Raw genomic sequence first — 21,354 nt, 5'->3', positions numbered from 1 at the left:
ATTACCTCTTGATCTAGAGTGGTATTCCTACCTCCACCTAATCCTGTATTCCTATCATCTTGCACCCATGCCGCTGTCTTGTTCAAAGAATATCTCCTCTGTGTCTGTATGACTGGATTTTATGCCCCTTTGCACGGATGAACTAGACTGTTTGCTCTGCAAGTCTGAACTCCTACTTTGTCTTGCTTTGGTATTGCAGAAATTATAAAACCCCTGTCGCATGCTGAAACATAAATGCTTAGCCTTTTTAATTTTTGATTTTTGTGTTTTGACATTTCGTCAAACACTTTTCCCTCTATCTTGTTGTCCCAAATTCCCTACAATGGTAGGACTTATAGCTCTAATACCATTGTAATGGGCACCTTAGAAATGCCCAAAAAATAGAACCAACTGCTGATAGTGATTTTAATGTCTTTGCATAGATTTGAAATCACATAATATGAACAAGAAGGAATTTATGCAAGATTGAAGATTGAACTACTATTGAAATAATATTAGTTTTGTAGCTAATAAAATCAAATACATAGCAACTTTTCAACTCACTAATTACTCCAGCATTATAACATGTTATTCCAGTCATGATTTCCCAACTTGCTGCTACAGTAATATGAATAGTGCTGCGCTACAGTGCTGATACAGTAAAAACTGCCTTCAATTAGTTCAAGACCCTCATAAAAACATTCCTCCACAATGACATAAGTATCGGACAAGGAATGAGAATGGTATGAGCAAACACCCAATCCACCTATAGCTGGAAATGTGCCCAAGCTGCCTATTAATGAAGCTAATAGCAATGAACTCCAAAGGCCAAACCCCAAGGGAATGATGTCTAGAATGTCACAAGAGAGGATAGATGTCCTCTAATGCCAAGAACATATCTGTAACTCATGCATCCAACTTCTTCTCATATTCAACCTTGCCTAACAATAGCCACAAGCTCTCCTTTTATTCCTACTTCATAAGGTCAACCACTTTACACAAGCAATGTGGGATAAATGAAATAAAATAAAATAAAAGAAAAGGCTAATGGTCACACAACTGGACAATTGCTAAAGTCGAAACATTACACAAAACCTATGGGAGGAGATAAAACTAGAGGACAACTAATAAAGAAATAGAAGAGAGGCTTCTACCCCGAATAAAAGATTATTTCAAAATGGGCAAAAATTGCAGACACTAACATTGGTGGCTTTGATATGAATGAGTTCAACCAAAGGGTGTTTGTATACATAGACCATCAACCAAGACATTTGGCCACAACCGGTTTTTCTCCTTTCAACATAATGAACTTTAGAGTGTGCAGAACATTATAGCCCCAAAGATAAAATAATCAAGGATTTAGATGGAAACACCCTTCCTGACTTCTCTCCAACATCCATATCTGAAGCATTTGGAACTCTCTTACCCTCAAGAAGGGTGACAAAAGAAAAGAACAAGCACTCAAAGTCTACACTGTAGGGACTTAGTTTTGTGATGATGTTATCAATAAAAAATAGTCAGGACTCTACAGAAGAGGTTGCACATGAGACTCTCAGTTGGAGCAATGAAGTTGGTGGAATAGATGTAGTCTAGGCTTCTTACTAGTCCATGTGATGACACCGGATCCCAAACCAAACACATCCAAAAGTTGATTTTTTATTGTCAACAGATCCTGCCTAATCTGAATTTGTGAACCCATTGAGTCTAGTGTTAGAACTCTGAGAGCAAAGAAGTCCATAATATGTAGTGCCCTTCATATAACAATGTACACGCTTTTTTGCCATCCAATGATCAACCGTAGACGCTGTCATAAAATGTGACATGTAGCTGGTATCAGGTTTAGTAGTAGAGAGGTAGATGAGGCTGCCTACTAGTTGCTTTTATGTAGTATCATGAATTGGAGGAGAATCAGGCTTGGTTGATAACTTCAGACCTTTCTCCATGTGTGTAGATGAAGGCTTGCAATCTTGCATACGAATTTTGTCTAATAGAGCCTTGACATATTTGCACTAAGAAATGAATTTACCAGAAGAAAGCTGTAAAACCTCAACACCTTAGGCGATAATGCATAAGCCCGAGATGAGTCATATCAAAAGACTGGCATAAATTCTATTTGATTCTTTGAATCAAACACGTTGAATTGCTAGTGATGATCAAATCATCCACATAAATGACTAGAAGGATGATGTCACTGTCATTAGTCTTGATGTACAAATTTGAGTCTGAGGAACTCCTCTAGAAGCCTTGATCACTGTGGTACTTATCATTTTTTATGTACCATGCCTCAGGGGTCTGCTTCAAACCATAGAGAGCTTTCACTAACCTGATAACCTGATATTCTTTACTAGCGACCTTGAAATCAGGAGGCTGCGTCATGTAGACCTTTTCTTGTAGGTCGTAATTTAGAAAAGCACTCTTTACGTGCATTTGATGGACCTTCTAGCCAAACTGAGCTGCCATGGCTTGGACTAATTTGATAGTTCTCATCTTTGCTGTAGAAGTAAAGGTCTCATAATTAATGCCCTGACGCTGAGAAAAGCCCTTTGCAATTAACTGAGCTTTGTACTTATCCAAAGTACCATCAGACTTGAATTTCATTTTGTAAACCCATTTACAGCCAATGGGTTTATTCCCTGAGGGAAGATCAGAAAGGACCCAGGTGTGATTCTTCAACAGGCTTTGGTGTTCTGAGTGCATGGCCTGTTCCCACTCTGGAATTCCTTTAGCCTTAGAGTATTTCTGAGTTTAAAACACACTAAGAATGTTGGCCATAAGAGCAAAATTAACTGACTCTGTATGTTTTCTTTTTTTCTGAGTAGTTATCCCATCCATGAGCTCATCATCTTGAAGATCAGTAAGTGCCTTAGCCCACCACTTAAGCTGGAGAGAAGGACCAACATTAGCATCAAGAGATGCTCTTTGATCGGGTTCCTCATAAGAAGAATTTGGGTCAAACTCAGGTGAAGCATCTACAGATTTGGGTGATCCTGTAGGAGAAGCCATAGGTGTTTGTATAGGAATCACTGGTATAATTACAATTGTAGGAGCTGCTGGAGCCCTCCCATCAAGTGGGCCTAACGGAAGTCGAACTCCCAAATTATGAGCCTTTAGAGGCTGATCTTCTGGAATAGGAACAATAGAAACCAGCAAATTTTTTTTCTTGTTCATCAAACACTACATCGCGATTGTATAGGAGACGAGATGTCTTAGTGTCGATCAAGTGGTAGGCTTTGTGAAGACTAGTGTATTCAGTAAGCATGAGTTTCTAACTCTTGGCATCCAACTTGGTGCGTGACGCATCAGGGATCCAAACATAGGCAAGAGAGCCAAAAACCTTCAAGGGATTGATTTTGGGTTTGCGACTTGATCAAGCCTCTTCTAGAGTCTTAACATTTATCACCACAGTGGGTGTCCAATTCAAAAGATAGATTGCAATGTTAACTGCTTTTGCCTAGAACTTCTTCGGAACATGTCAGCATTCAAGCATGGATCTGGCCCTCTTGGTGATTGTTCTATTTTGACGTTCAACTACACTATTTTGTTGTGGTGTGTGGGGTGTTGTTAATTGGCGCCTAATGCCATGAATATCACAGAAGCTAGAGAATTTAGTAGAACAAAATTTCCCCCCATTATCTATCTAAAGAACAATAATAGATTTCCCAGAGTCTTTCAACTAAAGGTTTAAATACCAAAACTTGTTATTGGAAATCTTAACCAAAACATATTCAAGTCGCATCCAAACCTTTAGCGGCCTTGGTATCTTCTATGATGTCCATACTACCTTCCCTTAAGCTCGCTAAACCTTAGTTCATAATCTCGTTCTCTGCCACTTATCGGCGAGGCAATTTTTTTCCTTCGGCAAATATTGGAGATTAACTCGTAACTTTTGAGAAAATATCAGAAATCTTAAAAATTAAAAAAAAAAAAAAATCGAAAATGCATTTTTTTGCAAAATTCAATAAGGAGATGCATCTATTGAATCAATAAATGAGTAAACAAACCAAACAAGCTGATCTAGATATATCTAAATGCAATATGTAACAAAATTGCATCCTAATGTGGATCGGTGATGGCTAACAACCATAGTCAGAGACTCTGAACTCTAAAGCAAACTTAAAATAGTATATTTTCTTTGTAAAAAGAAAATCAAATACAAATATCAAATACAATATAAAAATGGTCTACATCTTCCTCCTCCCCTTCCTAGTAGCTCTAGTAAAAACTATGGGATTAGGAGGGGGTCTAGCCCTAGCAGTCCATTGTAGTTGTGACTCAATATCCATCCTGGATGTAGTTGGTGTTGTCACTAGCAATAACTCATCATCTATATCCTCACTCTTACTACTGTCCTTCTGAATGTCATCCGATCCTAGTTTAAAACAACTCTTTTTCAAATAGGTACTTTCTTGAAATATCTCTTCAAATCTACTTTCAATCAATCTACAAGGCTTCATATGACTATTTGTCTCCCCCAAAACCCTTCTTCTCTCCTCCAACGCTTGCAATTTTTTAGATGGGCCACTAAATGGTATTTCACTGGGCTGCCCATGAGATTTTTTCAGCTTCTCAGGAGAAGTGTGTGATTTCTCAATGATATATCATCAACTTCTCAGCAAGAAGTTTGAAACCTCTCGATCGAGATTTTGGTGTGAAAACTATGTATTTTCTTGCCGGGCAAAACTTCTCACAAGAAGTTGGTATATCTGCCACTTCTCAATGAGATTTTAAACTGTGCCCTAAATTATATCTGTCTTTTGTGAAGCTCAGTGAACAAAATACTCTACCTCTACCCTATAATCCTTTTTTATACTTAACAATTTTCTAAAGTATCCTTATGTAAAACTTAATGCTTAATGATGGTGACCTCAATACTGCATTATGTTGCCATTAATGACAACACCTAGCATACGAGCTTAGCCAAATTGCCAACAATCTCCCCTTTTGGCAATGATGACGACATAGAGGAAAATTGGCTAAGTATAATATACTTCTCCAAAAACTCAAAACATCAAGATTCAAAACTAGTGGCCAAAACAAAATTTCAAAATTTCAAAACTGTAGATCATTGATATACACTCCATACCATCATACAACTATCTGCTATATTCTTCCTTTGATTATAGTCATTATCTATATAAATGCTCCCCCTTACTATGTACTTAATAAACTGTACACGCCTTTCATACTTATAATATTTCACTGATCTTCTGCCCCTTTGACGTCAATGACAAAGCTGAGACAAAACTTGCTATGTACATGTCAAAAATTTGCCCTTCTCCCCCTTTCTAAAGCTTGGTTTGTTGTCAAAATTGTCATACAGTTTGCAAAATTTGTCTTCGAGGTTGCAAACTCTGTATCCAAAGTATATTTTACTATCTCTTCTACATTGATCATTGCACACAATCCATAAGCTGCAATTTCACCTCCATTAAGATCAATGATTGCAAATTTCTCATATGATTTCTTGGCATCTAGGAGTGTGTCCAATTGCTTTCGTAATAAATTAATTCTTGGTGACGTGGTCTTTCAGCAGACTGAATTTTCTTGTTAACTTATCTCTGTCCTGTTCCAAAAATTTCAACTCATCATATGCCTTGCTCACTTTCTGATCAACTTCAATAATGTTGACATTATTAGACTTTGTTTCCTCTGCCAACTTTTCTATCTCTGTTTCCTTTTCCTTAATGGCCTTTGTGATCTCAGAAGTGTGTTTATGTGCCCTTGTATATTCAACATCGACTTGCTTCCCTTCCCTTAAATCTTTGATGCAAGTGTCGTAGACAATTAAATCATTTTTCACATTCTCAAATACTTGATTAACATAGCATCGTGTTTGTACTTTTACCTTTGCAGTCTCCTCAAGAGTGGTGAAGTGTGCATCAAATTCTTCAATAAACATTTCTAATTTCTTGTCCATGTCCTGCTCTACAAATTGGATTTGAAATGGTATAGTCTTTTGAAGTCTATCAAATGCCAATTGTAAGGCTCTGTGTGTATGTCGTCTTCTCCTCTGCCTTCTAAACTGCTTTAGTGAATGCAAATGCTAACAATTGCATAAAAATCTTTGGGTACATATCTCCTTTCATCAAGTTTGAAATGTCTCCTTTAAAAAACGTTTCCAATGTAGGTATGGAAGTACTAGCACTTTCTTTGCCTTTATCAACTGATTTTGTAGGAGTTTGTATTACCACATTCTGTGTTTCTTGTCTAATTTCCTCTGTCCTATGTTCCTCATCTAGCTTCTGCTCTTTCATTTCCTTTTGCTCAGTCTCAGTCCTTTGTTCTGACAGTACTTGTTCTGCGTAGTGAGGTCCTGGTTGTAACATGGATGTGTTGTCATCTGTCATTGCTATTACTGTGACCTTAATTGCATCCTCACTTCGCTGAATAGATTGATCATGTGTTACATCTTTTCCTTGCTCTTCAGTGGCTTTTGCATTTGCCGTTCATTGAGTATCTGTGACTTGATCTTGTATATCCATCTGATCTGTCTGATTCTCATGACTACTGCTGTCATCAGTGACTTTATCTGTTACTTCAGTGTCCAAATTGCCAACAACTGTTTGGTCTTTTAAGGGGTCTTCATCAAGTGTTGCATCAAGAATGAATGGAATTCCTTCAATATATACATCAGGTTGGGTAACTGTGCTCACAACTTGTTCAGTGTCCTTGTCATTAGTAGTCAAATTGTAGGTCCAGCAATCTGAATTTCAATTGATGCTGGCTTCATTGTGTCTGGATCACTTAAGACTTTATATACTACTTTGTTTGCCTCAACTTGTACTTCATATTGTCCTACCATTATATGTACTGGTCTCATCTTTCTCCTCATAAGTGGTTCCAACTTCTTAAGAATACTTTTCAAATGATCATCACTTAATAAATACTGTACAAAGTGTATTTATAGTTATTTGTCTGATCTTCTTATCCTCTTCAACTGCTCTTAATCTCTTTCCTTCTAACTTCTTAAAAAGATCATCTGGTATGCTGCCTTTCAACTCAATAACTAATTTTTTGAATTTCAAAAGATACCTTATCACAGTGATTTCCAATTGTCTCTGCTAATTCTTATCATATTTATCATAGAATTTATTCAACTGATCTAAGTTACCTTCTTCAAGTATTCTGGTGTTGAGTGCTGGTTTCCAAAACCTCTTCTTGCTAGATTCTTGCTCAACATTTTTCTTTTCTGCTTGTATATCCTGTTCAACTTGATGTGGTACTTCTTCTTCTTGATTCTTCTTCCTTTTGCTCTTAAGTATAATCTTTGGCTTCTTAGGTGTAGGGCCATGTGCTATTGCCTTAACCTTTTTGGTTTTCTTAGGTGTTTCTTCCTCAACCTCTATTTTAACTGTTACTGATGGTTAAGTTCTTGTTGACCTTGTAGCCTTAGATTGTGGAGTCTCTTGAACATGGGTTATTTCAACTTCTTTCTCTGCTGATACTTGCTCTGCTGCTGCTAAAACTGTTGCTGCTGGTGATGCTGCTTCAATTGCAAGTGGTTTCACCACAAGCACACTAGACTATCCACTGTTATGCATCTCTGTTGCAATCTGTTTGGCTTCCTGCCATTCTTCTTTAGTCATCCCGGATTCCTTAATCATTTGTTCAATCTTTGTAATAACCCCCTATGGACATATAAATATATATATTTGAATCATTATTTTTGATTGCCTATGATAATAATAATAACATTATGCATCTCTATATCATAATAACTAGCAATAAATATTAAAAAGACATAATAATAAGAAATCCTAATACATTGATAAGATAATATAAAATAGTAATATATTTCATTAAATGATTAGACAAATAGATTACTAAAACTAATACTTTTATGATAGGAAATAAATGTAGATATAAATATATTAAAATATATGAAAAGGCATATATAATCGCAACCCTTAGATAAGAGTTGCGATGTGGTAGACCCACCATATATATAAGTATTATAAGGGCCGTACTTTGGAGGATCATGGGGGTATCAACAATAGTGCCAGCAAGAGCCATAAATAAATTCGAACGTTGCAGTTGTTGCCACTTAAACTATAGTTTGTGGATGAACAAGGAGAGAACACACATTAAGGACTACGAAGGACATAACTACCATAGCCACATGGAAGAGACAGATTTCATTGCAGGTTATAAACATTGCAAATACCTATTGTAGGAGGAGTAAGCTGTAATACGATCTATCAAGAGTGACGTGGATAAGAGCGAGCAAGCTTTTGGCACACTGCCTACGGAAGACACTAACGCATAGGTCCATACCCGAAAGGGGAAGGAAAAAGGTGTTGTGGAGAGGAAGACACAGTTTAAAGACAAGTCACGAATACCGTGGAAAAGACAAGGTAACAACACTGATCCCAGACGGCATACATTGTCCCAAGTCAAGGCAAATAACTCCATTAATCACAGCACGAGGATCGCATGTGGAAGAGGGGGGCCCATACCCCAAGACTAGCCATACTTATCGCACATAGAGAACAAGAGCTCACACATAAGGTAAGGTTTATTAAACTAATAGACGCCTGGATGGCCTTATGAGTAGTACCTTAAATAACTAAGGACATTTATATTGTTAAGTCTCATTCTACATTAAAATATTAAATGAATATATATATATATATATATATATATATTATTGAAAGATATTATAATTCTTTTTAGGTGATATTTAGAAATATAAATAAATAAATTAGTTTGTATATTTCTAACAAAAATGAATTGAGAACCCATAGTGCCAGTATAAGGACATTGCTCGCCTATATAAATGGCTTCATGACAGTATAGAGTCATGAGTCATCTTTATATAAATGGCTAAGATGGGAATTGATGGAATCTCATAGTGCTAGTGCATGTGATGTAACCTATCGTATAAATGGCTTATTGTTCCAGTGCGAGTAGTTACTTTATTCCATGTATAAATGGCTAAATGAGTAATGCATATATAGTGCCAGTGTAGGAAGTGAGATCCTCATATAAATGGCTATCGTGCCAGTGGGAGAGATGAGTAACCCTATATATATGGCTAGATGAGAATGAGATAATGACTAGAACTATGACAAGAAGAGTATATTTATAATTGTTATTATTTAAGCCTAACATTTATTTTGCAAGTATTAGTGTCCCAATATAACCCTAAAAGTGGGGACATTACAATCTTTTTAGCTACTTTCTTTTTCCTTGCACCATTGTACAATTGTTGTCTAACTTCACTGGATTTCTCCTCATAGGTATCCCATCTAGGGCATTCAATTAACCTTTTGGAATTTAACATAACCTTGGCATAGCCTTCAAGTGTTTCTTCAGTCACTTCATATCCCATTGGTTGAATAATGATTTCTCTTGGTTCTACAACCTCCATACATGTAAAGTCATTTTCCACCATAAAGCATATACCATCCTTGTATTTTTTAACAATAGACTTATGAATTCTGAATCTTTGTTTCATTTCAATTGAAAAGACTTAATCATCCGTGTTATATCCTTTGTGATCTTATCCTTAGATTGGTTCCTGTAATACTTTGCAACCAGATCCATAGGACATCTACCAATGCTCCGCTCATTATTAGGCACATTATGAAATCCATTGATTTTTTGGAAGAATAAGTGAATGAGCAATGATTCAAATATGAAAGGGGTATATTTGTCTTGTTTTATTGTTTTAACATTCTCAATCAACTGCAATCTCAGAATCTCACACATGTTAACTTGTTCCTTACCCACTATCATCTTATATGTTGCATGGATAAATCCAGCTGATACTGAATTTGGCCTTGAGCTGCAGTTCATCTTATGTCCAATTATCTTGCTAATTACTCTGACAGCTGTTTGGCTGATTGTATCACTGCTCCAGTGTTAGCCCCAGCTAACTTCTTTACTTGTATTTCAGCAATAGGAACAATGCCATCTTAGTCCAGTCAATTGGTGAATTAGGTAATTGGTTATCATTATAGGCTGATCACTAATCCAAAGCATATTATCCTGAAATCTACTTACTATGATCCTTGTCCATTCTGGATGATCAGAATCTTCGTAAAACATGTACCAAGTGATGTTCAACTGTCCTAATTACTCAAACCCTTGCTTTTAAGACTTATCATTGTTATAAACCTTATCTAGGTCTGCAAAGATGTCACTATCTCCTATAGTTTCAAATTTGCAATGAATATAAGCATGGATATCTTCTACATGCAAAATTCTGTCTGGAATTTGCAAGAAAGCTCCCACTGGGTCAACTCCCAAAGAAATGAAAGGGTGTTTCTTAAATTGATACCTTGGGTGTTACCTTATATCACATACTACTGGAGTTGCCATAACTTCAAATACAGTTCAAATGCAAAGCTTCCTCATCCTTACAAACAACATAAATACCTTTACTGCTTGCATTTAGGGCATCTACGAATTCATCTCCAAACTTTTCAATTTACCTTGAATCCTTCCTGCTATCTTTCTACTCTTTCTAAGTGTTCAAATGGTGATGAATTTGTTTGATTTTAATCCTTAACTCATTGTAAAATGTGATCTGCAACTAATGCATCCAGGAGTACAACCAAAAAGCTGTTCTAAATACTAGAACTCTTCAATTCTTTGCCAGCCTTGCACACGTGCATATAAAATTCTGTGACATTAGATTTAGATTCTTCATCATTGTTTCATGCTACAACAAATTGCGTGGAACTTAATTCCACCAATCAGGGGTCTGCCAAATTTTTGGTGAAATATCCCTTGTTTATGCTTAAACATTGATAATTCCTGTAGATGTAGAGGGTCCAGTATGTTGGTTCCCAAAACTGCAGATTGGAATCCTACGAGCCTTGCCTGCTCGATGCTGGGATGTCCAACTGGTTAAGGCCAACTTGATGAGATTGATCGACGTGATCTAAATCTCCTGCGCTTTCGGCTTTGCAAAACCAAGGCGGGTGTACTTGATTCTGGACAACCACCTTATATCCAAGATGCTTAAAGCAGATCGGTTAAAACACGAATGCGATAAAAGCTTTCAAAATGACAAGAATTATAGAAAGCTTTAAGATTGCAAATTACGAATTAAGAATAAAAGTAAATAATTGTATAAATGTTTTTTAAATAAAAGTGATTATTACAAGTGATTGCAACAAATGAATATACTAATTCTTCAATGGAAAGAAATGAAACAGTTGCCAGCATATGGATTATGAATTAGGAGTAAAAGACCAGTGCTTAATTAAATGAGCAATCAGAGTCAATATTATATGTTGAGACGTACAACTTTATAAAGTTTAATATATCTTAACTATAAACAATTTTAATAATTCAGACGTGACGGATCAATTATATAAACGCATTTTAAACTAGTCTAAAATGCACTTTAACTCCTGCAGAGACAAATTAGACATAAATACGAAAATAATTAAATATTTCATAATATTTATGTTTATCTGATTTAAAATGCAATAATGACCCAATCCACTTATCCCAATATTAAAATATTTATAGAAAATAATAAAAAAAATCATTTATAAAGGACACAACTTAATAATAATTTAAAACTCCAAAATTTAAAATAAATAACTTTGCCGGAAATAAAATTGCAATAAAGACACTCCTTATAGATGATCTATTTACTACATTTCAATTCCGGAATCGCATATGAATTTGCTCCATAATTCAATCCACGGGCTTTGTTCAAAAAACTTCATTTCTCTGCCAATAAAAGAATATAATACATCATGGGTGCCGTAATTTTTTTTTTCATAGAAATGTACATGTATGAATATGAATCGTAGTTTGTTTGATTTTCTATTACATATATTTATAGAGGGCTGTCAGCTGCTCAAGCAAACATCGCAACCCTTCATAGGCAACTAATCAATGCTTAATATTTTTTAATATAACCTGTGCTATAGCAGTTATGTCATTGCTTTGTTTAAACAATGTTAATTGATTTGTAATGTGATTCGATTTTTAGCAAGCAACTATATTCCTCCCTGGGCTTGTAATATTTGCTATGATTTCGTTCACTTCCCGTGAACGCCTTCAAAGGAAAAAGATAATCGCATTTCTTCCATCCGCATCAGTAGCCGGAACTAACAAATTCTTAGAAGCGCGGGTTCCACATCCGTTCAAACTTCATACTTTGCCTCTCGCATCATCTCCATGTTTCTGTCTCATCTTCAACGTGTACAGACTTGGCGGACGCCAGATGCATGGCTTCCATTTACATTTGATATGGTATGAGGATATTGTGCATTCAACACCCGCACAGGTTCGCTCCATCGCACTCCATCATCAAACCTGAAACAAATACAATGAGATATTAGATATATTAACACTGGGTGCTCATTGATGTAAAATTTCCTTGCTTTCTGTGGAGTGGATCCATTGTCTGACTTGTGTAAAGCTGCTGTTGACGACTTCCCAAAAATAGCAAGGGTTTTCTTGATGGATGAGGGATGCATTGTCACTGGATTCCCAGAAGCAGTTTGAAACATTGCAATTGCCTTATCTACAGTCTGTAACTTGGATCTAGTATGTAATTTAGAAAATGTGAAAGGCGTGTCCTCCTCCAAATTATTTTCTACTCTCTGGATTGACAAAGAGGAATCATTGACAGGATTTCCTTTGCCAACTTCAAAACTTGATGTGGTCTGACTCCGAGAAAACAACAGTTACATAATTCTCTTTGGCAGCATCAAACATTTCCATATCCCTATTCCTTGTTTGAGTGGCAATGTGGCATACAGAGAGCTCAACTTGTTTTCAAAGATAAAAATGCTGAAGATTGAGTGACAAATCCTATGTCCAGACAATTTCTTGTCTGCCTGAGGTGAAGGCCTTTTCTCACACTATTAATGCTCTTAATCTTCTTGATATTATAATCTGGTTGTAAAAGATGAGACCTGCTTTTAAGATGGCTACATGAACAAACATAACACTTAAATATTAGAACAATCTATGGAAATATTTATCTCATAAATAAGATAAGCTGAGGTAAATTTCATGGCCTTAAAATGATATAGTTAGCCCAAAATTGATAGAACAAATTCATCAAAATATTATAATGGAAAGGTTAGGAATGTAAATGAAGACTTTGCATATGAACAAATGAATATACTCCCTGCAACTAGAATAAAAATCGTGGCATCCTCTGATAGCAACAGCATCTAGAAAATGATCTGCAAAAGGGATACTACAGGCGAGAAAAAGAGAGAGCATATCAACTCCTTTAAAGGCTGCAGGAATATCTACATGATAGCACCCCTTGTCCCAGCAAACTTTGTAAGCTATCATGACAATCCATGCCCGTTCATGAATCATAACATACAGAGGCCTCACCTTGTTCCTGTGCACAAAGCAATGGGGCTTTGTTCCCTCAACTCATTAGAAATGAATGAGGATCTCATCTTACAGCAGACCCCACAAACTTATTGGGCACTTCTTCAGGCAAAATTTGATATTCAATTTGAAGTCCCTCAAGCATATTCTTCATTTTCAGTAGCAATGCAGATCTTCTATTTGATCTCTCACTTATGTTTTGATAATTCATTGTATGTCTGAGGCAAAGGCCCATTCTCATCCTATTAGTGTTCTCAATCTCCCTAGTAAACAAATTATAGTCTGGGTGCCATGATGTTAACAATAGCATGGGTGCTGGCAATGCCCAGAAGTACCAAAGAGAACATTACTATGATTATAATTACAACTGCATTGATGAATCTGTGTTGCTGTTTAACTGCGCCTTGTTCCTGTGCATAAAGCAATGGGGCTTTGTTCCCTCAACTCATTAGAAATGAATGAGGATCTCATCTTACAGCAGACCCCACAAACTTATTGGGCACTTCTTCAGGCAAAATTTGATATTCAATTTGAAGTCCCTCAAGCATATTCTTCATTTTCAGTAGCAATGCAGATCTTCTATTTGATCTCTCACTTATGTTTTGATAATTCATTGTATGTCTGAGGCAAAGGCCCATTCTCATCCTATTAGTGTTCTCAATCTCCCTAGTAAACAAATTATAGTCTGGGTGCCAATGATGATAACAATAGCATGGGTGCTGGCAATGCCCAGAAGTACCAAAGAGAACATTACTATGATTATAATTACAACTGCATTGATGAATCTGTGTTGCTGTTTAACTGCAGTTTTGGAGTCATTAAGAGACCGGGAAAGTAATTTCCTTTCCTCAACCTCTGTTTTCCTCATTAACTTCAGCAGATCATCTTCCTCAATATAGCTGCAAAAGATGGGACTCCAATTTAAATAAGAAAAAGAATATTCTAAAACATATTCATTTTCCCAGAAGTAAATGAACCATGAGCTGTGGATTTTTCTGATATTCTCTGGTCCTATTTATGCTAGTAGGTTCATGCTTTTTCCTTGGTACTTTTGTAAAAGTTAGGTCTTTGAGAACAATGGCATTAGCACCAAAGTGATCATACAATACAAACTGCTGCACATGATGCTTAGCAGAGCCGTTCAGGTATTAGTTGTATAAAGAACAAAACCTAATGCATAAACATCCACCCTGGAAGAGACCTCTCCAAATATTCCAAGTAGATGTGAAGGCCAGATTGATGATTCACCTCTGACTTCAGGCTCATGTGATGAACATGTGTAAGAACCTTCAATTCAGGTAAGAACTCCTTTGTGACCAGCAAATCCATTCTCTCATGGCTGCCCTCTCTCCTCGAAGTTCTGCATAGTAAACGACACCCAAAACTATCTCCACTTGAATATAAAAAATGATAACTTCTATTGAGATTTTGCAATCTTAGAACTACTCCTTTTCATCTAGGCATCAACAACACCAACTTGTCATATTTTGCTTACTCATCATGGTAAAAAATGGAAACCAGAAATTTTAAGCTCCATCACAGTACTTGATACTGTTCCTGTCTTGTTCTCTAATAACTCTTTTGTCTTCTCTATCCATACCTTTGTGTTTGCTGGTGTTCCTTCCTTTACAAATGTTTTATCAATGCTTTCTACTTGCTTCTTATTCATATTCTGATCTCTTCTTACATTGTTCATTTTTCCTCTTGTACTGGGTGATCTCATATTTGATGTTCTTATGTTGGGTGTTCTCATATTGCCGTTGAAACCATTACATCTGCAAAATCTTGCTATGTGACCTACATTATTGCAAATGTGACATGCCATAACCCTGTCTCCATATCTTGGTCCAAACTGATTAATCCGTAGTCTGCTATCTCTTGCAACGTGTCCAGAATTGTTGCACTTATAACACATAACTCCATTTGTAATGATGTTATTAATTCCTAAAGGTGTACTAGCTGCATTGTTAGTTCTTTCATTCATTCTTACGTTTGATTTTTTATTAGGTTTTCTACATTAACTAGATCTATGTGCATAAGTAAAGCAATTAAAACAATAACCAGAAAAGGGTTTAGAATACTGACCTCTGCAATCCTTCTTGGTTTGTCCAAGTTTGTTGCATGCAAAGCATCTTCCATTGAATTGTCTACTTGGTTCTCTAGGTTGCTCATACTGATTTGGTACTTGCTTGATCTGATCTGCTAGATGACTAGGTTGTTGTACAAGTTCTTGTTCTTTTGTGATTTCAGATCCTTTAGATGATTCACCTTCAACTTAGCCAATTCCTGTCATATGTCCTACAGGTCTCCGTGCCATACTTTGTTCATCAAGTTTTTTTGTGCTTGTATACAACTTCTCAAGATGTTGCTTGGTTTATGTAAGCTCTCCTTTCACTATGTAATTATATTTCTCAAGTTCATCATACTTCAATTTTGTACTTTCAAGTTCAGATGTCACCTTGGTCTGTGATCTCATATTTGCATTCTCAGATCTCAAATCTGGTTGTTTCTTTTGTTCATCTTCCATCATGCTCATCTCCAATGCTGTGATCTCAAGTTCTTGTTTTAAAATTTCATTTTCCTTCTTAAGCTGTAGCTGACTCATAATCCTTGATTGTTCTGGTAGTTCCTTGTTCTTGGATCTTGAGCTTTCAATCTGGTCTTTCAATTTCTGAATAAAATGTTGTGCATCTCTTAGCTTAACCTTTAGCTAATTTCTTAAATCATTAACCAGATATAATTGCTCAAGAGCTGCTTCAAGGTTCTTTTGCAAATCTACTGAATCCATAGGGATCTCCCTCAAGTTGTTAGGCTGCTTTTGAGTAATTTAGACGTACCAATTGTTAGAAAGTAAAGTTCACTTATATAACTGAGATCGGTGAGGGGTAAACAACTTTCTACCTAACTATGGATATCATTTACAAACCTTAAACTTGCATATATGAGTAAACTGAAAAGCAAAACCATGGACAACATAAAGAAACTCATAACACCATATTTGTTAACTAAGGAACCCTTAGTTAAGGGAAAACCCTGGTGGGATGGTACCCACAAAATGATCCACTAATCTAAAGTATCTTTTGAAAAATATTGACTCTGGCAAGAATCTATTACATGCATATAGAGTATCTATCCTTGTTAGACGACTAGGCCTTGTTAAAAGCCTCAACCATATGAGGAGTTGTAAGTACAATACAAAATACAAGCTGAGACCTCTGCCTAAAAAATACATATACAACTTTACAAGTTATATAGATAGATACAAAACTTTGACTGTGCTGATATCTTGAATATCCTACTAGTCCTTGTAGTCTCTTGCATACAAAACATTCATACAACAGCCTGCTCTGGTCTGATCATCAATTTCGCATCTATACAATACCATCTAAGTGCTCGCATAACAATTATAAATACAATTGCTTACTTCGCTTGACCAAAAGTTCTTCGTTTATACCAAAAATGTTAACTTGTTGGCTTAACCTTCTTCTTATGTTCCCAAAACTCAAAATTAAACTTTGCCATGTGAGGGTGAACATCTAGGATGTCATCCCTACCTTGTCAAGTTCTTGTTTTGACAAGCCAAAACAATTTCTTGACCAAAATCTTTATACTGTGCCCGTTGCCCTTGTGCAATGTTAAACCAGTTATTGGAAATCTTGACCAAAACATATGCAAGTCATATCCAAACCTTTAGTGGCCTTAACAATATGATGTCTGTACTACCTTCCCTTAAGCTCACTAAACCATATCTGTCTTCTGTGAAGCTCACTGGACAAAATACTATGCCTGTACCCTGTAATCCTTTCTTAGACAAATTTCTAAGTATCCTCATGTAAAACTTAACTATTGACTTTGGCGACCTTAATACTGCATTATGTTACCATTAATGACAACATCTAACATACTACCTTAGCCAAATTGCCAACTCCATCATCAAAATGAGTGAGAGCTCAAGGAGTCATAAAATCCTTTCATAGTCAAATCTAGAAGCACAATATATATATATATATATATATATATATATATATATATATTCCTCTTTTTTTCTAATGGCTCTGTAATTGTTGAGCATAATCCATAACTGTTTTCTTTTAATTTGATGAGCTGGCTGAACCACTTAATGGCTAGACTACTGCTATAATCTGTTGTGGGCTCCTCTAAGAAAAAATACCTTGCGATCTTTCAGTTTCTTTGTCGTATAGCCATTGATACCAAATGAATTGATTTGGTTTTAAACACAAGGATGCCATTGCGATCTTCTATTGACATGGAACTTATTGAAGATTAAAGAAATGTTCCATTTACCATAGCCAGGGGGTTTGGTCCTTGCCATCAAATTTGTACATATTCATCTTTGGCAATAAATGCCTAGAACCTGTGATAGATTTGGTTGGGCATTGATCTTAAGTTGGAGTAAAATCAAAGTGCAACAAGAATCTAGATTCCATTTAGACACTTCCTGTGTCTGACCTAAGAGAGTAGACTAAATTCTGTGCAAAGATATTTGTTTTAAGATGTTAAGTGAAGCCCATCCATACCTCCTGTCTTAGTCTTCCCTTGGCTTCTTTGTAGCAAAGCTTACTCAATTTATAACTTGAAAGCTACTACCGAAAGATTTCCTAGTCCTCCCAAATCTGACCTTAGAGAGTACATTAGACCTTTGAGCGAAGATATTTGGTTTAAGATGTTAATTGAAGCCTATCCATACCTTCTATCTTAGTCTTCCCTTTTGGTGTCTTTATAGCCAAGCTTACTCAATTTGACTTGAAAGCCACTACCGAAAAAATTCCCTGGCCTTAGTAGATGCCAATTTTAGACTAAATGCAAAATATGGGGACAGAATCTGATCAATAACCAGGTCTTTTTTGTTAGAAGACTTTTTTGATGTGATTGTATTCCTTACCTTGCACATTGTTGAAGCCCTTGCCATGATGTTATCAAACAATATGGTGATGCTAACCCTAATTTTGTTAATAAATTATTTAAGACAAATTCAACTATGCTAAAATTTTGACCTTAACTTGTGTCCAATCCTCTTTTTCAACCAAAGATTCTCCAAGATGTGAATTAGGTGAAAATCCCGAATTGTGCACCTAGTACTTAATAAGGCACTTCAAATTTCCACAAATTTGGAGTTAGGTTGCTTGTATTATGTGCTTGATCACCCCTCCACATCATGAAGAGGTATTTATGAGAGATTTTTGGTTATTAATATGATCCAACCAAGAAAAGATGCCTTTTTCTCAAACTCGTGGGGCCAAGGTCATTCTTGAATAATATATGGATCTAATAACATAATTGAGGAGCAAACCATCAATTCCAATGTAGACCCACAATGCCTCTAATATTATACGAAGGAACTATAACAGTGGTAACTTAATGTTTATGGAGGCCTTAGCCAGCTGCCATCGTGTATCCCACTACATCCCATGGCTTAAGGGCTTAGAAAAAGGAGGTTTACTTTAATTGTACATTTTTCCGAAGATTTGGCACTGAGAAAACCAAGATGATAGATGGCTGGTGCAGGTCTAATTGTAAAAAGTATAAATTTCAAAATGTCACAGTAGGAGTTATTCAAATAAAATTGTCACTGCTTTTTGGTGATTATAAATAGACAATATTTTCTTTTAAACCTTATAGTCTTTGCGTCTTTGGTTTGAGCAGGTGCGCTTTCGTATTTGCAAGGAATGCAAGCCACTTGCGGAGAAGGATTTCAGAGAATCAATAAAAGACAATTACTTTGCTCATAACAAATTTACTAATGAACTCACTTCCCAACAGGTCCTGAATTCTTTCACGTCCTTTTTGGACATATTAGTACCTGTTATTATTCCATATGTTGATTCAATATTGCTATCTAGAGAATTATTAAAATATCCCTTTAAAATGTGCAGCTTTTATTGATTTAAATTTTGAAACTTTTGGCAGGTTTCTTCTCTTATCCAACTATTTTGCCCAGCAGGATTTGTTGATGTGAAGATACAAAATCATCAAGGCTTATTATTACGTGACCCCAATGCTGGTTCATCAAGGAATCATTCAGCTTTGGAACTAGTAGAAACTCAATCTGAAAAGAGTATGGATATCAGTCCTCAAAATTCGCCTACTATGGGCGATGGAGAGAATATTTATGGTAGGGAAAGAGATTATTTGACCAATTTAAGAGCCGTAAACCGTCCATATAATGTGAATAGAAGTGATAAATACTTACAAAGTTCTCTATATAGCTCTATCATACAGCCTAGGGCAACTAATGAGTGGTCTGTTGAAGGTAACTTTCATCATAATGAAAAACATCATGATTCTGTGCACCCCTCATATGCATCTAGTTCAAGGTTCAATGAAGATGCAGAGAAAGGTAAATTCCAGGGACATGATTCTCTTGAGGCTTCTGATCACTATGTTCATAGATCTAGGTCATGGTTTCCAGAAACTGTTACAAGTGATACAGTAGAACAAAACAGGATTTTGCAGCTAAATCCTGTGGACAAAAATGCATATAATGACAGATCAGCTATTTCAGGGCAAGAAAGGGCTGAACACTTTAATAGAGTTTATCAAAGTTATGAACAGGAAGTGGAACAGCTCAGACGACAAGAACAACTTGAATTTTATGCCTCACAAGGTGTTGTGCAGGGACAAATTGATGGATCTAGTTTACATACTCACAAAAGAGTCTCAGAAGATACGTTAAACAACGCGTCAACTTTACATCCCTCGAAGAAACCAAATTACTACAGAGAGTATAATCAAGACAGAGTCCCAGATAATGGCGATTGGATGAAGAATGCATCAGAGATAGAAAGTAGGATAGACAAACTATATTCCATGCAAGGTTCTTCAAATACACGCCGTGTGCCTGTGCCTAATCATCAAGAGTTGGAAAGAGGTCTTGTTTCTCAACCCACAGAGTCTGGTTTGCAACATTTTTCTGGTCCATTTGGAGGTCCATCATTCAGTAATCCCTATTGAGTTACACAAGTGAGATACATGCTGGAATAGTTGATGTAACACTATTTTCAGAAAGTGTTTCCTCTGAGTTTCTATATGTCACCGTATTTCTTTTCAAACCAGGGGAGCTAGTTGTAAGGACTTTTGGAGGATAGATGCAGGTCGCTTTCTGTAAGACCTTTTGCAGTATATTGCATTTAGCAGGCATGAAGTCTTTCTTGGGAGTTTCTAATATAGTGTTATGATAAGAATTGTAGATGCTAAGTAATTAGATAATTTTTTTTATCAGCGACTCTGCATTTCTATCAACACCAGTGAATCTTGTATAAAGGGCTTTAAATGGTGATCCTCAGTCCTTCAATGTTTTTCATATATTCCAAAATGAAATATGGACAAGCCAAGAGGAGCTTAGCCAATTCTCATCCTTGAACCCATGGTTTTAATAGATGCAATAACAGGGAATTAAAAAATAGGATGCTACTTTTGGCTTTAGGAGCTTGATTTCCTTGATTGAATGGATTGATTTGTTAAGTTCAAACCATGGAATGTTTAGAAGCCAAAGAATTTAATTTTTTACATGCCTTCTGAATGCTCATAACGTTGAATGACACCCTCAGATTTTATATACTCAGTTTTCATGTTCCGCATGATTTTTTACTTGTCAACATTGCTCTTATTGCTGTTGCAATTATATTATTATTTTCCTTTCTCGCATCTTTTTCTTATCAAGCGTAAGCGCCTTATGTGATGAGCTGTTAGTAACTGGTTATGAGTGGAATCAGCAAATAATTCATACATAAGAACGTTACATCTCATGCTATTTGAAGACAAGGATAAATACTTGTGCTTGATAAGGAGGTTGCTTCCGTTTCCTTTCCTTGTCAAATATTAATTTAACCCCGTTCTCTTTGTTTGGAATCTGGTGGACACGAGCTTGCATTTATTCTGTTTTCTGTAATAATAAATAAACAGCAATATCTAATTTTTAGGTACAATTTGAAACCGGGGACTCAGCCTTGCCCGCGGTATGCTTGTATCTCGGGTTATTTTAAAGAAACACAAGGGATAGAAAGGGTTAATTTAATATATGATAAATTAGTT

General features: G+C 36.1%; 1 protein-coding gene across 1 annotated transcript in view; it reads left to right on the top strand.

The window, feature by feature from the left end:
• The window catches only part of LOC149557296 (uncharacterized), a 135,886-nt gene extending 115,141 nt beyond the window's left edge, over window positions 1–20,745 (top strand). Inside the window, exons 3-4 of the mRNA XM_089831984.1 lie at window positions 18,967–19,083; window positions 19,231–20,745. Of these exons, the coding sequence (XP_089688110.1) occupies window positions 18,967–19,083; window positions 19,231–20,274 (1,161 nt within the window). The 3' untranslated portion in view covers window positions 20,275–20,745. The remainder of the gene's footprint in view (window positions 1–18,966; window positions 19,084–19,230) is intronic.
• The last annotated feature ends 609 nt before the right edge of the window (window positions 20,746–21,354 follow it).

This window comes from Cupressus sempervirens, chromosome 5, assembly GCF_028749045.1.
Source record: "Cupressus sempervirens isolate cs-2001-9-10 chromosome 5, ASM2874904v1, whole genome shotgun sequence".
NCBI lineage: Eukaryota > Viridiplantae > Streptophyta > Pinopsida > Cupressales > Cupressaceae > Cupressus > Cupressus sempervirens.
Note: the sequence above shows the minus strand (reverse complement) of the source record. Positions and strands in the feature narration are given on the sequence as shown.